At 28.2% G+C, this 23,683-nt stretch overlaps 1 protein-coding gene across 3 annotated transcripts in view; it reads right to left on the bottom strand.

The window, feature by feature from the left end:
- Positions 1-204: 204 nt before the first annotated feature.
- Positions 205-23,683, bottom strand: part of LOC123294501 (protein dimmed-like) — a 73,091-nt gene continuing 49,612 nt past the window's right edge. For 2 of the 3 annotated variants that reach the window (XM_044875551.1, XM_044875550.1), the window contains 4 exons: positions 2,590-2,822; positions 1,428-1,636; positions 707-843; positions 205-366 (listed from right to left, as the gene is read on the bottom strand). In XM_044875551.1, the coding sequence (XP_044731486.1) occupies positions 237-366; positions 707-843; positions 1,428-1,636; positions 2,590-2,803 (690 nt within the window). In that variant the 5' untranslated portion in view covers positions 2,804-2,822 and the 3' untranslated portion in view covers positions 205-236. Of the gene's footprint in view, positions 367-706; positions 844-1,427; positions 1,637-2,589; positions 2,823-7,481; positions 7,587-23,683 lie in introns of those variants that run through there. The other variant, XM_044875552.1, reaches the window with a different exon arrangement.

Below are 23,683 nucleotides of genomic sequence, written 5' to 3'. Positions count from 1 at the left end.
CTTAGACTTGATCCCTGATTATCAATTAATTAATTAACAATATTTATTTAAAATATATTTTATTGGGAGGTATAAATAAAATCACATTATATAATTATTATAGTAATTGGACGGATTTATAATTAATATATTTTAATGACGAAATAATATTAATAATTCAAATAACTTTTTGAATTAAAAAATAATATTTTTAAATAAATTCTTTTAAGTACGCAGATATTATGGTAATTATAATTTTATAGTTGCGTTGATTGTGATGATGGTTCGAAATTTTCATGAAAAAGTGAATTGTTATTCGGTTCCGATTCAGTTAACATTCGTTCTGTATCCTGTTCACCACCACTTTCTTCTTCCATATCTAGGAAACTGTAAATTAAACATTTTATATTGAAATTTATTAATAATTTAAACTTATTTACAGGGGTGGATATAGTTTTTTCGGGGGCTAGGGCTAGAAGTACAAAGAGCCCATTATTTTTTAGACTTTTTTTTAAATCAACAACCCACTTATGAAAAATCATTAATTTGTTACTATTGAAAGTCGTTTGGGATGAATGTTACCCAGTGCGATGTTACCCAGGAGTGGCGGAATTGTTTACGTCCTAGTTCATTCGTCTTTATGTAAATAAAAATGAAACTCACGAGATGAGGATATCTTCCGATTTTGTGATTGATGTGGTAACTTTAATTTTATTAATTTACTTACGTATAATGTTTTTCTTCTCCTCGCATGTCACAAATTACATTCGTTAGTGCCATTATATAATTTTTTGCTAATGTTAATGTTTCTATTTTTGATAATTTTCTTTCCATTTTCACATGGGGTATAACTTCTCGTAATTGCTGTGAACAATAATTTGTTTGATTAATAAAAATGTAAAATATTAAAACTAGTATTTGACTATTTATGCAAATTAACAAAAAGGAACGTTTCAATGAATAATATTGATAAATGGTAAGTAATATCGTTGTCTAAATTGGAGCTACTGATAACGGGCCTAGTTTCTATTTTATTTAGCACAAATTATTATCGCCAGTTGACGGAGTTTATTTCATTTGAATGTTTGTATTGACCATTAAAAATGGTAAGTAGAAGTATTGCCATCGGCTAGTCTTAATTGGAACTACTGAAAACGGACCCACTTCCTGCTTTAATCAGTACGAATTATTACCGCCAGGTGAGGGGAATTATATGACCGAGTTTAGTTTATATATAGGGCTTTTCATTTTAAAATCACGATTCACATTTGTTTCGTACTAAATGATTTATAGCCAATGTGATAAAATGAATAGCAAATATCTTCTAGCTTAGTCCTACTTATTGCTGTCAGTACGAAAAAATAAACTCTGCACTTGCGCTTATGACATGATGAAAAAGCCTATTGTCAAACCATAAGATTTATAATCTATTAATTTAAGAAACTTACTTCGAAAGCATCATTTAATGAATGCATTCTCATTCGCTCCCGTTCATTACTTTCTAGTCGTCGTAAATTTCTCTCTCTAGCTGATATACCACTGCGCCGCCTCCTTGTTCCACTAGTATTATTCGTTACATTATTATTTGCGTTAGCTTTTCTTTTGCCTCGTCCTTTTTTACCACCAATTTCTTCGCTACCCGAACTATCTGATAAATCTACAAAAATTAGAAAAATTTAAGATTAGATCTCGGTCTTACATTGGAAAGGTCGACAAAACTTCAAACTAAAGTTGTTTGTTATTAAACAAGGAAATTTTTTTGGGCTTAAATTTTTTCTCTCTCTTACGAATAGATCTATTTTCCCTTCTCGAACTCGAAGGTACTTTTTAATCCTTCACGCAAAAATAGGGATTTTACAAGTTTGGCTGCCATGTGTGTTTGTCTGTGGCACTGTAGCTTCTAAACGGATGCACTGATTTTGAATTTATTTTTTTGGCTTGGAAGGTAAATTAATGAAGACTGTTCTTAGTTATGTTTCAAGTAAATCGGTTTAGTTTGGAGAGTGCTAAAGGGAAAAAACAGCACGGGTACAGAACCCTAAGCTCGCACTTGAAACAAAGCTGAGAAAATTCTCTATTAAATTACCTTTCAAACGAAACGAAAAAATCAAAATCGTTTTATCCATTTGGGAGCTACGTTGCCCCAGACAGACACACACACATAGCGGTCAAACTTATAACAACCCTTTTTTCGGTTTCGGAGGTTAATAAAAAAAGTTCAAAAACACGAACAAAAGGAAAAATTCGAATTCCATAATTTCGTCACTCGTGCTGTCTATTTATAACCAAATTTGCCTTTATAAATCCTCAAAAGGGGAAACGACAAATCATGAAAATTTCGCATTATTATGTGTTCACGGTTATACGATATTACATGATATAAAAAGTGTGCATGTGAGATCATGATGACAATTTCCTTTGAGGCAAAATTAGCCAATATTTTGCATACATTTGTGATTCAAGATACATTTTTTTTATTAAATCATATGTTTAGAAAATTATTCAAATAACTAGTTTTATTATAATTATCATTCATTAAAATGTGAAAAAATAAAAATACACTCATATCCATGTAGTAGAGTACATTATTATAAAATATGGTATAATTACCTTGACCAGATTTACCTAGACCGCCCCGTTTAGTCGTATAATCGTCTACTTCAATATCTTCACACTCATCTTCTAACCATGGTGCACGTGCACCTGCACTACTGGCTGGACTACAACCACCATCTGAGCCTCCACTCGCTGCACTACTCATGCTACTTAACCCTGTTGATCCACCGCCTGATGAAGGTGGCATTCGTAATTCCATCGAACGCATTTTTTATTGATCTATGATTCTGTAAGAACAAAGCAGAATTCATATTAAAATTTTGATCTTATCTAATAAATCTTAATAAGAAATATTTATGAAATTTGGTTCAAATATTTTTTTTCCGTAACTTTATTGGCTGGACATTTGAACAAAACCATTATTTTCGAAATTAATCTCTATCACATCCAAATTTTATCCAATTTTGATAAATCAAGTATGTAATCCTAATAAATTTGAGTCATACTTTTCAAATCTGTGATCAAAATTAACCTAGCTCTTACAGGTTTCAAGAATGCGGAGTCCTGGTCCCGGAATTAAGCACATCAGTGATAGCTAGCGAAAAACTGACATCACAGCTGAAAAGAATGACCCAAAATTAGTGGGTTTTAAAAAAAAATTCCAATAAGATCGGATCAAATTTGCCTTTGTTATCAAAATAATCAAATTTTTTAACTTTATGACGTCATCAAAATCCAAAAAATTTAATTTTGCTCTATCACATCCAAATTTTATCCAATTTTGATAAACCAAGTATGTAATCCTAATAAATTTGGGTCATACTTTTCAAATCTGTGATCAAAATTAACCTAGCTCTTACAGGTTTCAAGAATGCGGAGCCCTGGTCCCGGAATTTAGCACGTCAGTGAAAGCTAGCAAAAAACTGACTTCACAGCTGAAAAGAATGACCCAAAATTAGTGGGTTTTAAAAAAAATTCCAAGATGATCGGATCAAATTTGCCTTTGTTATCAAAAAAATCAAATTTTTTAACTTTATGACGTCATCAGAATCCAAAAAATTTAATTTTGCTCTATCACATCCAAATTTTATCCAATTTTGATAAACCAAGTATGTAATTCTACTAAATTTGGGTCATACATTTCAAATTTGTGATCAAAATTAACCTAGCTCTAATAGATTTCAAGATTGGTGTCCTGGTCCCGGAATTAATCCCATAGGTGATAGTTAGCGAAAACAGAGAGTCAGTGTTGTTTTGCTCACTGAATGCGATATTTATGGGTCAACCTGTATATATATTTGGACGAACATTCTATGATCTGCATGCATATTGTCGTAAATGATATTGTCATGAGTTTTAATTTTTTTACAGTTCTGATGTGCAGAATTGAATAGACTTTGTTGTTGTAAAATACAAGTGTATTTGTTATAATAGTAAATAAATGGTTCATTTTTAATCAGAAAGTTTCGAACACAAGAACCGTGATCAAACGAAGATCAGCTCAGCTGTACATACATGCATCACAATACAAGGTAGCTTAAAATTTTAGGACAAACTTTTATAATGTGCTATCATCATCAGTCGAAATGTGTAATACACCAAAATTAAAAAGAATTTAAGTCAAAAAGATACTGTTTAAATAGCAAACTGTGAAAGCACTATGAAGTAAAAGTATATTTTTTTCTAAGGCTCCTATATAGACGATTAAGGTCTTAGGACCTGAGACAAATTAGGCTCAGTCCCTCTTTTTTTTTTCTCAAACTGGAGTATTTGACGTATTAAGCTTTAAGATTAAGCTTTTATATTTAAAATGGGCCAATGGTTTTGGAAGAGAACGACGAATTAACAAAATTCAATAGGGAGTTAATCTAGAACTCCCAGAGGAAGTTAATGTAATAGGACCGATTTTGAAAAGCTCCAACTTTACATATTTCCGCGGTTTCAAGGTCGCAATATCCGAATCAAACCTTTTCAATGTGATGTCTATATGTGAGTGTGTGTGTACGTATGTGCGTATGTTCGTTCGGATTTTTTCGCCTCGATTATCTCGCGAACCAGTTATGACATTAACATGTGACTGGGCTTATTCACCGCGTAATCGCGTATTTAAGAACTTAAAAAGTTTTCAGCAGAATTAGTTGAGCCGTTTTTTAATGGTAATAAAAAAACTGAATAAACAGAATCTGAAAAGTGGATAAAACAACATCATTTTTCTATGGAGATAATGATCGTTCCAGCATAAGCTGCAGTACATGTTCGAAGAATAATCTATGAAGGCTAACAAGACCTTTTTTTAATGGTTTTTTCCCTCTGGGAAGTTAGTCGTGGTGACTACAGGGGTCGTACTCACACGACTTCAGTACACACACCGACTGTGTACTGCCAATTTATTCTTTAGAAAATTTCAGTACGATTGTATCGCGTTTTACTCGATTTTTGTCAGGAAGTATTTTTGGTTCATATACTTTGATAGTTAAATTTTGTGACACATTGTATAAATATTACTAGAAACTAGGTCATTTGCATTGAAAATTATGCACAAGTGTTTTTAAGTAGAATGATATTAAAAAATTTTTGGTGCATATACTAAAAATGAATTTACATACATACGAGTACATATATTGTGAAACATACATATTTATTAACATGCATGCTTTTAAAAAAACAATCAGTTGTGTTGTTTAGTACTTTTATATTAATGAGTAGTAGTTTCAAAAGAGGAGCACATACGGGTATATTCTTCGCCAACTAATTTCGGATACGATTTCTTTACACAATCCCGTTCAAAATACGTCCCTCAATAAGGATCAATAGTTTGCCAGGAGAAAATCTTGTCCAATTTATTTTTTAACAGCTGCTTAATATATAATAGGAAAAAGTAAAAACTACTTCTTATTAACGATTAAAAAGTAAAGAATGAAATAATCTGTAATTATCATTCCGGTTTTTGTTAAAAGAAATTTAAAGATATTTTAGAATTTATGTGAAGCTCAAACATTTAAGTTTTTAGTTAATATCTCGGAAAAAGTGCGAGTTTTACGAAAAAATTGCAAGAGACCTTAGTCACCTTATCGACGTAAAACGATCCATAAAAATACCTTTTCTTGGTTCAAAATTGACAGCTAGCAAATTTTCTTAAAAAATTGGACCAGATTTTTTACGGATATACGCCCCTCTAAATAGTTTCAAATCATGAATATAATTAATTATAGTCTAAGAGACGGTATAAGAAGGTTGATCTTCACCCGTCTGATAATCACATGAGATATATTTTTTATGGAATTTTATTGATTTTTAAACACTCCTATCATGGTTTTTATATCGAAAAGTTCATGGCTATTTTTGACTAAATTAATTTTAATCAATTTTTTTCATGAAAGGTTATGTAGGCAAACTTATACCATTATTTTTGTAACTAAATTATCTTTCTTCTGACACCAATTTCGATTAAAAGATCGGTGTTGTTATTTAAATTTACTTACCTTTTCATGTGGTAAAAATAGATCTGCACCGATCTGTAAGCCAATCGAAATTGGTATCAGAAAAAAGATAATTTAATTTCTAAAATAATGGTACAGGCTTGCCTGAAAAAAACCGCTCAAGAAAAATAAAATGAAATTAATTTAACTAAAAATAACCTTGAACACTTTTCGATAGAAAAGCTATGATAGAAGTGTTTAAAAATCATTAAAATTTCATCTAAAATATGTCTCTTCTGGTTATCAGGAAGATCGACCTTTTACCGTCTATTCTACTATTATGCTCAAAATACTAAAAACTTAAGTAATTATAAAAAAAATTTCCAGTTAATTGATTTTACATAAATTATTCTAACATTTAATGAATCTGATGATAATCTGATAATAAAACCGAGATATTCCGTAAACAGATTCCGCTGTTTTTCGAGTAATAAATGTTAATGAGTTATTTATTTTTTAAAGCTTTGTTTGCAAATAATACTTTCATAATTTCATTAAATTAATTTACGATCTATAAAAGATATATTTTTGAAAGTACAGTAGCTATGTATCAAAATTTAATTAAAAATTTTACGACTCGTCAATTAATGTCAATTATTAATAATTATATCAGTCAACACAAGTTTTATTGCAGAAACATGAGTTGATTTTTTGAAAGATTTTTGATGTGATAAATACGAATCTGAGCGAAAAATCATTTCAATTCGTCACGTTTTCGGGAAATTCACTCCTTAATATGGGAAAAAACTCGTTCTCTTCCTAACTTCAAAGTCATGAAAAAAAAAGCAAAATTTATCAGATTACTCTTGGGCAAATCCTTTTCATAATCAGCGGTATGAGAAATTCGAAGTGAAACCCCCAATTAGTCGCATTATTTCCGTTATTTAATAATAATAAAATATAAATATTGACACAGACACTTGATTGGCAAGACATAATTATTATTGAAATAACTTCCTAAAGACTACGTAGGCACTTATATTTATATACAGAATGTTCGATTTACATTTAGGCATATAAATATCACGAGTATGACAGAGTACAAGCGTTAAGCAATGCATATAAGTAAGAGGTATTTTATGTGTTATATGGAATTACAAAAGTGACTTGTATCGTGGCTTTTTTGTTGTAGTTCATCTATTCAACTCTCCAAGCGTCTTACAACTATCTAAACTCATATCGAAGCTTCAACACACGTATATAATATCTCTCACTTCGATGCATTACTTTATGCATGTATTCTGTCATACTCGTGATATTTATATGCCTAGATGTAAATCGAACATTTTGTATATATCTACAATAATAAAAGGTATGACTTTCAATAAAATATAATTTCTTTCTCAAGTCTTTCTAATTTAAAATCTATTTGTTTATCTCTATAAATATGTAATAAAATTATCGTTGCTGTTATCATTAATAATAAAAATAAAAGTTGTTGTACAAGTTATAGTTATTATTAGTTACCTATTATTGGTTGGTTATCCAATTTAATTCAACTGATTATTTATTACTAAATTAATATTAATTTTTGTTTGATAGCCATTACAAATATTTTTATACCAATCCAATGAACCAGATTTATTTAGTGTGATATTTTATACGCTCAGGAGTTGGTTGCTTACCCATAATAATAATATTATGATGTATAAAATATTATGATAAATAAAGAAATATTAGGTATACTTTTTAAAGAAATGTTTATATTGGCCCTAAAGCAATTAAATACTGGTTGTATACCTTTATGTTTTTGGATATTAGTATTTCATGTACAGTGTGAGCCATGAAAAAATGTGTTTTTGTTAACTTCCTAGTATAGGAAGTTATTGTAATGGGTCCGAAATCGAAATTTTCAACATATCTCTACGTTTCATGTTCAGGATACAAGGACTTCGTGGAACCCTTCTTACATATACAGCGGGGATCATTTTAATCTATAATGGCTAATAGTTCGTTTTGTAGTTAACCAATCAAAAAATAACCTAAACAAAAGTTGCAGAGTTTGATCGGGGATGTCATTCTCTGACATAAGAATGGATCTAGTTCTTCGGGTTTCTTTAATAGCCAATTTAGATCTTAAACAATAAGAGATAGAAAAACACTGTAAATTAGTAAGTTGATCCTTTTCATCTAAACCATTTTTTCGAAAATCGTCAGCTTTCGGAGGAAATGCGACTTAAAGATATGTCAGTATTGCATTCAATCGAAAAAAACACGCTAACTACGGAAAAATGCTTTAGCCTAATAAAGTTTTCAAGGCAATAGAGGAAAAAACCCCGAAGACCAAGATCCAATCTGATGGCAGAACATATGTTCCTCATCAAACTCTGCAATTGTTTTTTGTTTACGGCAAATGGAGAATATAAATATGGCACAGAAATTTTGGCCAACTTGGTTAATTGCGCTAGTGCTACCTAACACGTTGACTAGCCAAATCGATGAAGTATTCAATTTTTTAGTTCAAAAAGTAAGGAAACGAAATGTTTTTGTAGAAAAACTCTCATTAATTATAGTTAAGAAAGCAAGCAAACAAAAAAAATTTAAATCATTTATAATCTTAAAAATTAATAATATGCACTAATTTTATTTTAAACCACAAAACATAGAAAAAATTAACATTTTACAATAAAATACATTTGTTCAGAAATGGTGTTAATCTTATTATTGATTCGTACACAGAGTTTATAAAATATTGAAGGGAAACTATCTGAAAAATTAACGAAGAGAAAAATTTTAATTTTCAAAAAATTTTAACCGAAACCAAAAATCAAAATTTTAAGTAGGCATAACATTTGAAGGGTCGTAGCTCGGAAGGGAAAGGTTTTTGAAGGTTGAGTCCACAAGAACTTATAATCAGCATGATCAAAACTACCTAAATCCATAGTTTTCCAAAAATTTTTAACCGAAATCAAAACAAATGTACTGTGTGCGAAGTACTTTCACCTAACTTGATGGGATTATATTATATAAAGTCACCTTCAACATTTTTGAACACTTTTTTACATACGTCGGCTTGTATAAAAATAATTAACTTTCTTATAATTTATAATAGCATCAAGAGAGTTCAGTCGTTGTCTGTAAGAATTTCACGCACCAATTATTACGGGACCTGTTGTCGGATATATAGGTATTTGTATAATAATCAAAGTGTATTACTAAGTATATATTATAGCCTTCTTTAAAATAAAGTCAGGTATATAGTGTGTCCGCTATACCATTATCACTAGGTACTACGATAGTCCGTTCCATGTCATCAAAAAAAAGTGTAGTCAAGTATTTTTCTTTCTGTCACATATCAAAACAATGCGAAAGAGGGAGGCTAACAATATTGATCATAGAAACTACGCATGCATGCATCGAGTGATCTTTTCTGACCCAAAATTATTGGATTTCAATAAAAGTTCGGATCAAATTTGCCTATATTATCCAAATATAGGCAAATATTATTTTGCTCTATTACATTCAAATTTTATCCAATTTTGATAAACCAAGTATGTAATACTACTAAATTTGGATCATCATTTTCATATTTGTGATCAAAATTAACCTAGCTTGAATAGGTTTCAAGAATGTGGAGTCTTGATCCCGTAATTAAGCACATATGTGATAGCTAGCGAAAAACAAACATCACAGCTGAAAAGAATGATCCAAAATTAGTGGGTTTCAAAATAAATTCCAATAAAATCGGATCAAATTTGCCTGTGTTATCAAAAAAAACGAATTTTTTTAACTTTATGACGTCATCAGAATACAAAAAAATTTAATTTTGCTCTATCACATCCAAATTTTATCCAATTTTGATAAACCAAGTATGTAATCCTACTTAATATGGGTCATTCTTTTCAAATCTGTGATCAAAATTAACCTAGCTCTTACAGGTTTCAAGAATGCGGAGTCCTGGTCCCGGAATGAAGCACATAAGTGATAACACAACATAATAATTTTTATACCGCAAATTTTTCTTAGAATAGTATTATGTAATCCCCAAATTGACAAGATATCGCGTAGACTTTATAATATATTAAATATTGCTTTTAATCTCTTAAAATTGACACACTATACAATATGAAGTATGATTTTAAACACAAATTTAGCATTCATGTGTAAAAATTTACATTTTTTTTAATTGTATCTAATTAAAATTTGATTTAAAAAAATATTATTAAAATAATTGGTTCCACATTACAATTTATATGTAAGTATATTGTGTGTATTATACCTTAAATTATATTGAGAGGAATCATACATTTTTGTGCATCATGGGAAGAAATTGAATTTACAAGGAAAAAAGTTTTTGTTATAGGTATTTATAAATGAATCTACTATTAATTAATAGTAATAATCTTTAATGTAGATCAATTTTTTGCATATTAAAAATAGCTCAAGGTAGAATTGAACAACGTATTGTTACTCAATATTAATAATTTTAGATTTTTCACACGTTTTATCAATGAAATAGAAGAAAGTTGCTTAGGTTGGTCCTTTATCTAGACACAATTCTTAAAGACTTTCCCAAAAAATCACGTTTTCTTAGGGTGGACTTTAAATCGTGTATATGCATTCTTTATAAGCAGATAAAATTTTTAATATACTCCTTACGGTATTAAATTTATAGATTTGAGCTGTAAAAGTTAGTGTTTTTAACCTTTGAATTAAAAAGAAGGGTTGGTATAAGTTTGACCGCTATGTGTGTTTGTCTGTCTGCATGTGGCATCTCAGCGCCTAAACGGATGAACCGATTTTGATTTTTTAGCTTTTGTTTGAAAGGTAATTTAATGAAGAGTGTTTTAAGGTTTCAAATGCGTTAGGGTTCCGTAGCCGAAAAATTGGTCACGGGTTTTTTAAATTTTGTAAGGGTATGCTTTATTATGTAACAAGGCTAATTTTCTTAAAATTAAATTGGAAAACTAATATTAGTTAAAAGCATGGCAAATATTTTCCTATAAAGAAAATTATAAATAGCGACACTTATTTTTCCATAAAATACATTTGAAGTGATGAAATGGCATGGGTGTATTATTTCTTCTATAAGTGGTTTTCTCTAAATCTTTAGGCATCAATGTTTCAAAAACTATGGTAGGTATTTATTGAGAAATTTTACTTTTAATATTCGTCTAACAGAAGTTCTAGCAGAATCCATCCTCAAAATTTAAAAACTCAAATATTTGTTTATACTCATATTTTTGGGAAATTTTTTTAATAGAGAGAAAGTGTTCTATTCTGGGAGTGAGGTTTCACTAAAATTAAGTTACTTTACTTTTTGATAAAGCTATTAAAATCTTTAAATTTTCTTGGTAAAACATGAAAAATCCTTAAAAATAATACTTTATTGATTGATTTAAAGTTTTATTGACTGACAACCATTAAAACAAATACTTTTTTAAAACTTATTAATTATATGCGCTTGTCATGTTAGTAATTGAGTGTTTAGGAAATTAAAAGTTATAATCAATTTTCCGAAAAAGGAATGTTAATTAATCTAATCAACAATCATAATAAATACTATATATCATATTTAATATCAATTTTGAAACATAAATTATGTAATATTTTATGAAAGTTGTCTGAATATCCACATTTAAAAAAGCGTTAGATATTATTGATATGAAGAAAAGTTTAGTGTCCAGAATGCAAGCAACTGAAAGAATGGTTCATGTTTTTTTTGTTTCAAAGTAAAATGGAAATACAACTTTTTAGTGTATGAAGAGGTTAAAAATCTTGATACTTTAAAAAAAAATTTTTTTTTTGAAATATCAATAGAAGGTACATTGTCTATGCATGTCAAATAAATACAAATGCTACAAACATAAATAGCAGTCTAACTTATTACAACCTTGATCTAAATATATTTTAGCATGGTTAGCAAAAAATACAAAAATATTTTTATTATGAAACAATAAATAAATATAATATATTTATTTTTTATTTATTAAATAATTTTATATTATTTTAAAAAAAATTCATGTTTAACCTAACAAATCATGGTTTATAAACAAAAACAATGTGTCTCTAATTTTTTTTCCTTCTACTCACGTAGTATTTCGAAGGGGCAATGTTTTATGGTACATTTTCAACAGATAATATACGTTTTAAGGGTGTTCAATTCCAAAAATACCATTTTTAGTCTATTTGAATGTGTGGATAGGGATTTGTCGCGATGGAATTATCTTCCCGAAAAAACATAATTTTTGATTGAAAGAATACCTTTAAAGTATGTTTTAAACATGATATCATAATCATAACGGAATTTGAAAGAATGATATTAACTAGAAATAGTGATATTAACTAGAAAAAAATTAAATTTAATCTGACATTTAACTGCTCCATCTATGATCATCATTTTGAACCATAAATTAAAGATTTCTGTAAAAATTTAAAATAGTAAATGTAAAACAATTCATGGCCATCTTTTTTGATATACTCAATGAATTATGACTATTTTACACTTAAAAAAATTGAGACTGTGCTGAATATTTTAGCTGTATAAAATAATCCCTTCGAGTGCTATGCAAGGGGGCTAAGTAAAATCAAGAGAGGTGGTTTTTACTTTTAGGCCCAGTGAAGCGGGCGGTATCAAACTAGTATATTATAATTGTGAAAGTTTACATGGTTTGATGGTTGTTTGTACCGAACGGATTTGTTTGGAATTTGGCATAGCGATAGATTATAGTCTGGCATAGCACATATTCTACTTTTTATCCCGGTAAAATGGTTCCTGGGAATGTCATACAGAAACCGTGTTTTTTAAAGGGTTTAGTAAAAGTTCGTGAAATATATTTTAAGGGCATTTTTCAAGAAGGCCTAATTTACGTAATAACGATAGGATTAATTAACACACTAACGATAAAAATCTTTTTTTATCGCGGGGTGCAGCTAGTTTAATCTAAATGTACAAAACCTTCTTTTATTTTAGCCTTTAATTGAATAATTTTTTTTATATTTATGAAAAAAATTTGATTTCAAATGCGCGTATCTAGTGGCAAAACAAAGAGAAAAAGTTTAACCACCTTCAAAAATGTTCTTTGAAACACTTTATTTACAACAAGGAATAGTATAACAGAATATGTACCCATAATTGATTGAGTATCCGTAAATTAGATTAAGATAAAGCACTTTCTTTGTAAGTACATTTAATAACAAACAAATTGAACCAATTACTACAGCAGCCTATGTTATTATTATTATATCGCATTTATTCAAATATTCGTTGTGTGCGTAGTCGTGGTAGGGACAATAAAATCGATGCCAGCGCTTCCAGTGAAAAATTTTGGAGTTAAAGGGGCTGTTATGACTAATTTGCAATTCTTTGCATGTTAATGTTATAGAAATGTCAAATTAAAATTATTGAAAAACACGAATTAATTAAACTTAATGCATTAAAAATTGTGAAAATAAGAAATCAAATTGCTCAAATATTATTTTTCAAATGTAAATTATCATAATTATTTATTTAAATTTGTGAGACAATAATATTAAATTTTAAATGTAAGTCTTAAATGCAATCCATACAATTATATATGCATCCATACAATTTTATAATTAAAGTAGTGTATCGTTACCATGGAAACGAAACTCACGCACGGAGTGAATACTGTCTTCAGGTGTATACAAGTATAATTTTAACAATTATGGATATTTATAAGAAAACCGGATTTTGTATTGTACACACATATGAAATCAACATTTGATTATTAAAAACGTCTAATAAAAATAATTTTTTTTTTTTTTTGTGAATATTAATGAAAAAATGATTCATAAAATTTATAAATAGGTAGCCAAATAATTAAGATAACAAATTGGTGACGGATTTGAAATTTAATTTAAGAAGTATCACAGAAAAATTACTTGGATTATTTAATTTAGTCTTAACAGCTATAAATATTTATCAAATATAAGTTTTATTAACCAATAATTTTTTTTGGACAAACAAGACTTTTTTTGTGTCTTTGATTAACTAAAATTAAGTTCTAAATTATAATAATTAATTTTCAAGCGCATTCAATTATTTATTATTATCTATTTGATATTCATATTTCAACGAACAAACTAAAAAATTATTATTAAAATAATTATATATTGGGCTCTGTTCTAAATTTATGACTTTTAATTTTGAAGGTGAAAATTATAGCTCGTACAACAAGGTGAGGCATAAAAACCAAGTGATTGTTCAGGAAAAACTCAGGGTTACGTATTTCCTTAACGTTAAGTATTTCCTTTTTATAGGCCTGTGTCTATTTCCTCAATCGACGTTCGTTATCGAGAATACAAATAGAAACAGAGGAAAATAGCACGTGGTGACGTCATAGCGAGCTTTACATCTATACTCGCATATTTTCAAATTTTAAACGAAAGACACATTGAAATCGACATCAGGACACTGCCCTATTACCATTATGGACTTCGGTGTAGCGTAAGTTCCACAGGAGATTCAATATCAACCGAAATAACTCTGTTCATGTTCGCGACACTTCCTTACACTGGGTTACCAAAAGAAAAATTTGAAAAAATCTATAAAAATTATTCAAAATTATTTTCGTATATACAAAAATTTTAAAAATTGAAGAAAAGCTAAAGAAAAAAATGTTTCAAAACTTGATATTAGAAACCGAATTTTTTACGAATTATTTAAAAAAAGTTTCTCTTAGAATAAAAGATCAAAGGGTGTGTCATAAATGGTCATAATAGTACTTACGTCAAATTTTCTAATTTGACGTAGGTACTATTTTTGGAATTTTTGAGCAAAATAAAATAGAGTGGGAGAAAAGAAATGAGGAGAAAGTTATAATTTGTGAAACCTTTTAAGCTTTACTTATCGAATGAATAAAACTGATCTTTGTATTATTAAGTCTCTGGGGCTAACCATAAATAACCTCATGTAAAAATTTTTTTAAATGAAAACCACTCATTTTCCTTTCTTTACGCTGTCACATTTTGTGCAACCCCCTGCAAAGATAATGGCACAATTTAAAGCCTCCTTCCAATAAATTATTTAACATTTACAAGAAACCATCAAGTAAAAGCAAAAATAAAAACAAAACTGTTAACGTACTCCGTACAGAACGATTCCTTGAAGCGCTCCTTATCGTCAATCCACGTCGTAAATCCATAGGTAGGCGACGCCACGGATAAAAGCTAATTATGAATAATTAAAAATAAATGTAAAATATAGTAAATATAATAAAATGCATTCTACATCCGGTGTAAATTAGAATATTAAATAAACATAAATATCTGTATAGTTAAATTATTTTACTAATGTTATAATAGTATAGGTGAGTCCTTGAGTAATTATGAATTTTTTAAACAACCGGATGCATTTTTTTAATAAATTTATTTTGCAAAGCTATATTTAACTATCCTACACTTTAGGTAAATATGAATTCCATGTATGCTCGAGTTTAATAAAAATGATCAAATCTCTTTTTCGAGACTGACTTGTAATACAATAAACAAAATTGTAAAATAAACGGTTACATCTACATCTACATAAACGAGCAATTCTTGTATATAAATATCTATATATCAACAATCTCGGAAACGGTACCAACGATTTTCATGAAAATTAGTGGGTAGAGGGGTAGGGCTTTTGGTACGAACGTCGTTTTATCCGTGTTTTCAGAAAAAACTGAAACATTGACTGCAAAATATGACTCTTCCTGACATCTATTTGCGACGAAATAAAGTACATTACCGGAACATTAGTACAGTTTAAATGGTTCTCATATTAGTGTTAAAATTTGTACCTTTTTAACTCAAAAAATATCGAGTGAAGCTCGGTCATTCAGGTACTTATTATTAAACAGCTAAAAAGTAATTACACAATTGCAATAAAATAATTAATATTGCATTGTTTGAGCAGTAAAGGAGCTATTTTCGTTATCCGGGAAGTTGAAAGTGTGGAACGTAAAGGTCGCACTTGATACATGTCTGTAACGTTTCATTGAATATAATTAAACAAAACAAATAACAAATAAAAAAAATTCTTACCACAGGAGCTGCGTTAGCGAAGCGTATTCCCTCAGAGATTTGTATTTAGAAAACTAAGCGTCTAGAGAAAAATCACAAGCTTAAAACTGATCAAAAAATACAAAAATATTTTAAGAAAAAATTGTTAATTTTTTTTCAATCTCTGAGGGAATTCGCTAAGCTAACGCAGCTTCTGCAAAAAGTACCTACAAAATTTTGATCAGTTTTAGGCAAAAAAGTACTCTTGTGATTTTTTCTCTTACGCTTTGTTTTCAAAATAAAAGATATTAAAAAAATGTGTTACTTTTTCAATCTCTGAGAGAATTCGCTTAAAAACGCAGCTCCTGCGCTACGAATTTATTTTTATTTGTTATTTGTTTTGTTGAATTTTATTGAATGAAACGTTACAGACATCTATTATCTAACATAATTGTTATAGAAATACTTATAAAAATAAATTAACACTTTGACAAATTAAATATTAATTTATGAATATAATAATAATAATAATCATTTTTTTAATTTCATTAATTTTATTTCTGTTTTTTTTTTTTTGTAATTAATATAAAATATTCTACAACTAATGATGTTCCAAGGACATCACCATAATTATATACTTTACCGTAAAATTGTCCAACAAATTTATCAATATGAAATATTTTTTTTTAATGAGCGTTAAATTAAATAAATCATATTTCTTATGCATGCGACAATTAATTACAATATTAATTTTATATAGGTTATGCATCGCCTATAGATTAAAATTTATAATTGATAGGTACTTTGAAACTGTAAATTCAGTAAGATTTTTTTTATGTATAATAATTAAAACACCACACCCAATATGCAAATATATTCATAATTGGGTTCATAATATTTCTGATTAAATGTCAATACTATATTTAATAAATTTATTTTTATATGGATTTAAGTGTAGCTACTATAATAATGATTTAGTATGTCATTCAAAACAATGTTTATATGGGATTGTAACGCTAAGATATCAGCGCCACTAGTAAAAGAAATGTAAACTATATTTGTTAGAATGATTTTTACATTGAATGAAAAGACAAAAGTGAAAAGATGTATCATATTTGTACTTACATTTGTTATTGTATGTAAGTACAAGTAATTTATGTTAAAATATCTTTGAAAAAACCACCTTTTTAAAATGAAGAAAACACAATCTGGTACTCACTGTTTTAAATTTTTTAACTTTTCTTCTCTAAGGCAATTTTGGATAGAGGGTTTGACTTTTTTTTATATGAAGCTGGACTAAGTCGAAATCAATTCTGAAAATTTTAGGGCGGGATTCCTCGATTATTTAAATAAATAAATGACTTTAAAAGTAGGCATATTTAACATTGGTCTTATGGGAAAATGGTAGATGGATGATATGCTTTCATATATTTCTCCAAAACAAGTTAAAAGTAAAACCCTTTGTGCCCGACTAATTAAGGGTGTATAAGCACGGTAGTGGGGACATGAATTTAAAAAAAATAACCTTTTTTCAATTTGATGATGAATTATATTATTAATTGACAATATAAGACGAAAAGTAAGAATACAGTTTTTCGGTATCTGGAGTAATTTTCAAAATATCGAAAATTGAAAATTTTGTTTAATTACTTAGCTTTCGATATTTCGAAAACCAAGTTGGCATAATTACTCGTCGAGTTAATTGAGGTTAATTTTTGCACTTTTATCAATTAGCCAAATTAAACCCGATTTCTATTTAAGAAATTCTCATTCCATTAGGTTCATACGTTTTAGAACCCGACAATGGTAATCAGTGACAGATTTACTGATATATTTAAATGATTCTTTCCTTTACTTGAGGTAAAAAAAATCAGCTTCTTTATGGTCAAATCAGGCAACCAATATTTTTTCGCGAACCTATCTATTTTACATAATATCAAAGCGATAACTGCATTGATTAAATAATTAATAAAATTTAATTTTTTTAAATATTTTACGTAAGTTAAAATTTAAAATTGAAATTAATAGGAAACAGGTTTATTTAATGTCCTCTGCGCTATTAATATACTCGACCTGATAAGATTATATTTTTATTTGGATGCCGTCCGTATATCTTCATATTAGAAAATTTAATAAATATACATATTATATGAGTAGTGTTTATGAACCATTTGACATTTTCAAAAAAAACTGCCTTTAATATTCAACATATGTCGGAGACTTCTTTTTATTTAAAAGTAAAGAAGGCATATTAGATAGTATCATTTATATAAATACTTTGTATGAAGTCACTAACTGATAATAACTGTCAACGTAGCCAATTAAAATAATATTTTAATATTGTTTATACCATGTTTTTATATTGCCTATTTGTATGCCAATTAATTCAATTATGAAATACTACATACTCTTGTTGAGCTGATTTTTATACCCTGAATATATGTAATATATACAGGGTATACTAAATTTAGTTCCAAGTTTGTAACGCTTAAATATGTTGATGCTACGAATGAAATTTTGCTATACGCGTTTATAAAATCACTTCATTAGTCCATTTTCGGTTGTCCGTCTGTCTGTCGTCTGTCTGTCTGTCATCACGATAACTTAAAAACGGAAAGAGATATCAAGCTGAAATTTATTATAGTTGCAAATGAGCAACATAGGTCAATGGAGTCTTGAGCCCGTAGGACCCATCTTGTAAACCTTTAGAGATAGAACAAAAGTTTAAAACTAAGAAATGTTCCTTATAAAAAAATAAACAACTTTTGCTTGAAACATTTTTTCAAAAACATCACTGTTTACCCGTGAGAGCGCAAATTAGGTTTGAACATTGAATAATATGTATTATGTATTACATGGGCATGTCAGTTATGTGTGTGTGATATGTATGTATGGCTGGCTAACTCACTTTACTTATATGACGTAAAAAAAAAAAAAAACGATACTGTAATCAACACTGTCTATACATGATATTTCAACAATTCACTCAGTCAATTCACTTGTTTTTAAATATAATCGATATATATTTTGCATTATATACTAAAAAAAAGTTAGACAAGAGATTTGAAGAATATACAAGTTATTCCTGTCTGGTCTTTATGCATAAAAATATAAATTATTATTAAATTATTATAATCAAAATATTTATTTGAAATATATTATCCTTATTTATATCAAAAAGGCGAAAGTAATTGTGTCTGTCTATATGTATATATGTTACGAAATCACGCTTAACCTACTGAACCGATTTGAATGAAATTTGGTACAGAGATAGTCTTGAGTCTGAGAAAGAGGTTGGAAACGTTACAGAACTAGCTTCAAGGATTGTTTTTATCCACCTTTGGGAGGTGGAAAGATGAGGATGTGAAAGTGGGGATGAACGATCGAAAATTTTCAAATATACTCAAGTAACTGTAAGTTACATGCAAGTCAGTTCAGTTTTCAAATTTGATAAAATTTACTAAATACTTCTAATCTATTTCTATGCAAACATACTGTCCCACAGCGAAGCGTGGCTGGGTACAACTACGGTTTTTGCCAAAAAATTAGGATTCCGCACCAAAATAATGAAATTGACGAAATTGTGAACAAAAGGAGGTTAAGTGACGGCATATGAATTGAAGGATATACAACAATAATCTTTGTATTTAAAATTGAAGCTGCCCAGCGAAGTGGGTAGTTCAAAGTAATTTCAGTTTAAGAAACGTTAAAATTTAGGTTTTTCTAATTCTGTTCGGATAGTTAACATTTAAAAAAAAAAAAATTTAAGATTGTTATTTGATGCTGTCATCTAGTACTATATATTGTCTTAAGCAAATGCAAATGCTATCAAGAAATAATAGTTTACCTTGAACTAGAATTATTATATGAATACTTTAATAATTATTCTATAGTAAAATTTGTTTAAAAAAATGTTTTACAAATTTTGGACAAAATGTCCTTGTATTAAAATTTATTTTAAAAATAAATAACGGGACTAAATTTAAACAACCTCTTAATATCTATCTAAGAAAAAAAAATATTTTTTTTAATTTCATGCACAATTATGTTAATTATATTTTATGATTTGATAAAAATTACACTAGTCTAGCAAGTATTATATCAAGAATTTCGAAATTTATTCAGCCAAAATTTTAACTAAATTATCTGAACCATTGAAGGTATAAGCTCCGTTATCGAAGAGACGACCTATCGAAATTTTGTTGATAATAAATAAAGTAAATAATACAAGTAATACAAACAAAATTGGATTAAAATTGTTATTATTATTAATATATTCGCTGTTCATTAAAAGGAGTCAAAAAGTACCATATTGGCAATTTTAATAAACCAAGTATGTAATCCTACTAAATTTGGGCCATACTTTTCAAATTTGTGATCAAAATTATCCTAGCTCTAATAGGTTTCAAGAATATGGAATCCTAGTCCCCTTTAACGTATTAGTTTTTTTATTGAATTGACATGTGAATAAACTATAAACAGGTATAATATCAATATATCTATCTATTTATTATAATTATTATTAAATAAAATAAGATGTTTATTTTGAAAATCATTTAAAATCTAATAAATAAATTAATAAGAATTTCAGTCATCGACAGTAATAAATTAAATGTCAAATTATACATTCTAATAAATTTTGTATATAATTATAATTAATAATATTTCACTGACATTTGCATATACCTGACTGAGGTATTGAATCTGTATATTGTGTGTATATGCATGAATACTGACTGATTGGTCAGTGTATATAGATTTTATATAGATATGCAACAAATCAAAAATAACAAGTGAAAACAAATAATTGACTGAGTTAATTGTTGAAATACCATGCATAGTCAGTGTTGATTTCTTTATCACATTACACATACAAACATGTGACACATACATAACTGATAATCAAGTATAGTACATATTATAAAATTTCCGCCTAATTGGCGCCCTCACGGGTAAACAGTGATGTTTACGAAAAAAAGTTTCCAACAAAAGTTATTTAATTTTTGATAAGGAACATTTTTTACATTTAAACTTTTGTTCTATCTCTAACGGTTTACAAGATGGGTCCTAAGGACCCAAGACCCAATTGACCTATGATGCTCATTTACGAACTTGACCTCACTTTTTACGTCCTGAGTACGCTGTAAAAATTTCAGCTCGATATTTTTTTTCGTTTTTGAGTTATCGTGTCCACAGACGGACGGACGGACAACCGGAAAAGGACTAATTAGGTGATTTTATGAACACATATGACAAAATTTTTTTCCTACCACCATTATTTTTAAGCGTTACAAACTTGGGACTAAACTTAATATACTATGTATTTTTCTTATATACATGGTATTAAAACTCGGGACTAAACTTAATATACCATGTATATTTCATATATACATGGTATAAAAATATGTAGGTTGACTTTAAACATTAGGTTTGGATTGATTTGTCAAGAGTAGTATTATATTTAATATTCATTTTTGTTGTGATCCACGATTTATTTACAATTTAATATGGATGAATTTTTTTGTTGTATTTTTTATTCAGATATAATCTTTTATGCAAGGACATACCTCCCCCTCTCAAACTTTAAAATTGAATTCGGATGTTGGTTAAGAGACAATATATAAGGTCGATCTTCACCCATTTAATAACCAGATTAGATAAATTTTTAAAGAAATTTTATCGATTTATAAACACGTCTATCATAGTTTTTCTACTGAAAAGTGTTCATGGTTATTTTTAATTAAACTAGTTTTAATTAATGTTTTCCATGAACGATTTCTACCAGGCATACCTGTGCCACTATTTTCGTAATTTCATTATCTTTCTTCTGATACCTATTGGGTAACAGATTGGTGTAATTACTTATATTGACTTACATGCTCATATGGTATAGGTTTGTCTGCAAAAAAACCGTCCAAAATTAATTTAATTAAAAATAACTAAGAAGACTTTTGGATTGAAAAACTATGGTTGATCAATCAATAAAATTGTATAAAAAATATGTCTCGTCTAGTTATCAGATGGGTGAAATTCGATCTTATACCGTCTCGCGTTCTATTGAAATATCTTGTAGCTTTAGATTCAGGAAGATATTGTCAGTCTAGTCAAACCCAAATTGACTTTCACATTTCTACATTAGGTAGTTCTTCAAAAAGTGAATATATGATCATACTTGGGACTTCTGTTACGAATTTTATTTATAAATTTTGTTAGTACTTGATAAATTATGACGAAAATTTATGGCAAACGAGTTTTATGGAAAATGAGTGACGCTAGCACTAATTTTCTTTATATGAAAATATTTTTCATGATTTTAACAACTCAACGCAAACTTTAACAGCCCAAATCTATAAATTTAACATTGTAAAGAGCATTAAAAAATTTAAACGATTTAAAAATTTTACTAAGAAAACGAGATTATTTGGTCCTTTCCGAGGAACGTTTTTTGGATATTAACTTCTAGGTCTAATTTATTTAGGAAAAATTTATGATATGAAAAATCTTTCATAAATGATAAAGTCTTCAGGTACTAAGTCTATTAGACATTTCCGATGTAATTTTAGCTTTAAAAAAGTTGTTAGAAGGACTAAATTTTAGATATTCAAAAAATTATAAACAAATTCTTTTTAATTACTTGTCGTAACTTTTTTCCATTGATATTTATCCCAATTGAGTATGTTTCAGTTTGTATCAAATCTTTCCATTTAAAACACTCACCTGCAAAAAAATAAAAAAATAAAATTAAAAATTAAAATTAAAAAAAAAAAAAAATTGTTTTTGTATAAGGACTATCTAAATTTTAAATATAGAACTAGAACTGGGATGGTTATGGTTATTACATCATCAAAAAATAACAAGACTTTCAAAATTTTTAGATGTAAATAAGATAAATGTTTAAAAACTCTACCAATCAAAATTTATCGTTGATAAATTAAAATCAAGTTAATATACAATAGATTTTTTACTTGCATTTAAAAAATATTTCATTTTTTATTTCTTTTGAATGTTGTTTTTATTCAAAATATTTTTTAATCCAATTTTTAATACATTAAATTTAACGCTTACACATAATTAATGTATTTTTAAAAATTTGTATTTGTTCATTTTAATCTTCATTCTTGATTTATTTTTTTATATTACTTTAATTAAATGTTTATAGATGTTCCAAAATCATTGGATCATTTATTAACTCTAAAAAATACGCGACCGCTGAACCCAGGGCCGTAACGAGGGTACATAGCGCCGGTGGCAAGTATTTAGGTTGCCAAGTATATATCGGGATCGGATCTAACGATTTTGATGAAATTCGTATACTGATAGGATACGTATTACTATCACATCCAAATTTAATTCAATTTTGATAAACCAAGTATCTAATCCTACTAAATTTGGGTCATACTTTTCAAATTTGTGATCAAAATTAACCTAGCTCTAATAGGTTTCAAGAATGTGGAGTCCTGGTCCTGGAATTAAGAACATAAGTGATAGATAGCGGAAAATTGACATCACAGCTGAAAAGAATAACTCAAAATTAGTGGGTTCCAAAAAAAATTCCAATAAGATCGGATCAAATTTGCCTTTGTTATAAAAAGAATCGAATTTTTTAACTTTATGACGTCATCAGAAACCAAAAAATTTTATTTTTCTCTATCACATCTAAATTTAATCCAATTTTGATAAACTACGTATGTAATCCTATTAAATTTGGGTCATACTTTTAAATT

The sequence above is a fragment of the Chrysoperla carnea genome, chromosome 3, assembly GCF_905475395.1.
Source record: "Chrysoperla carnea chromosome 3, inChrCarn1.1, whole genome shotgun sequence".
NCBI classification, from domain to species: Eukaryota; Metazoa; Arthropoda; class Insecta; order Neuroptera; family Chrysopidae; genus Chrysoperla; species Chrysoperla carnea.
Note: the sequence above shows the minus strand (reverse complement) of the source record. Positions and strands in the feature narration are given on the sequence as shown.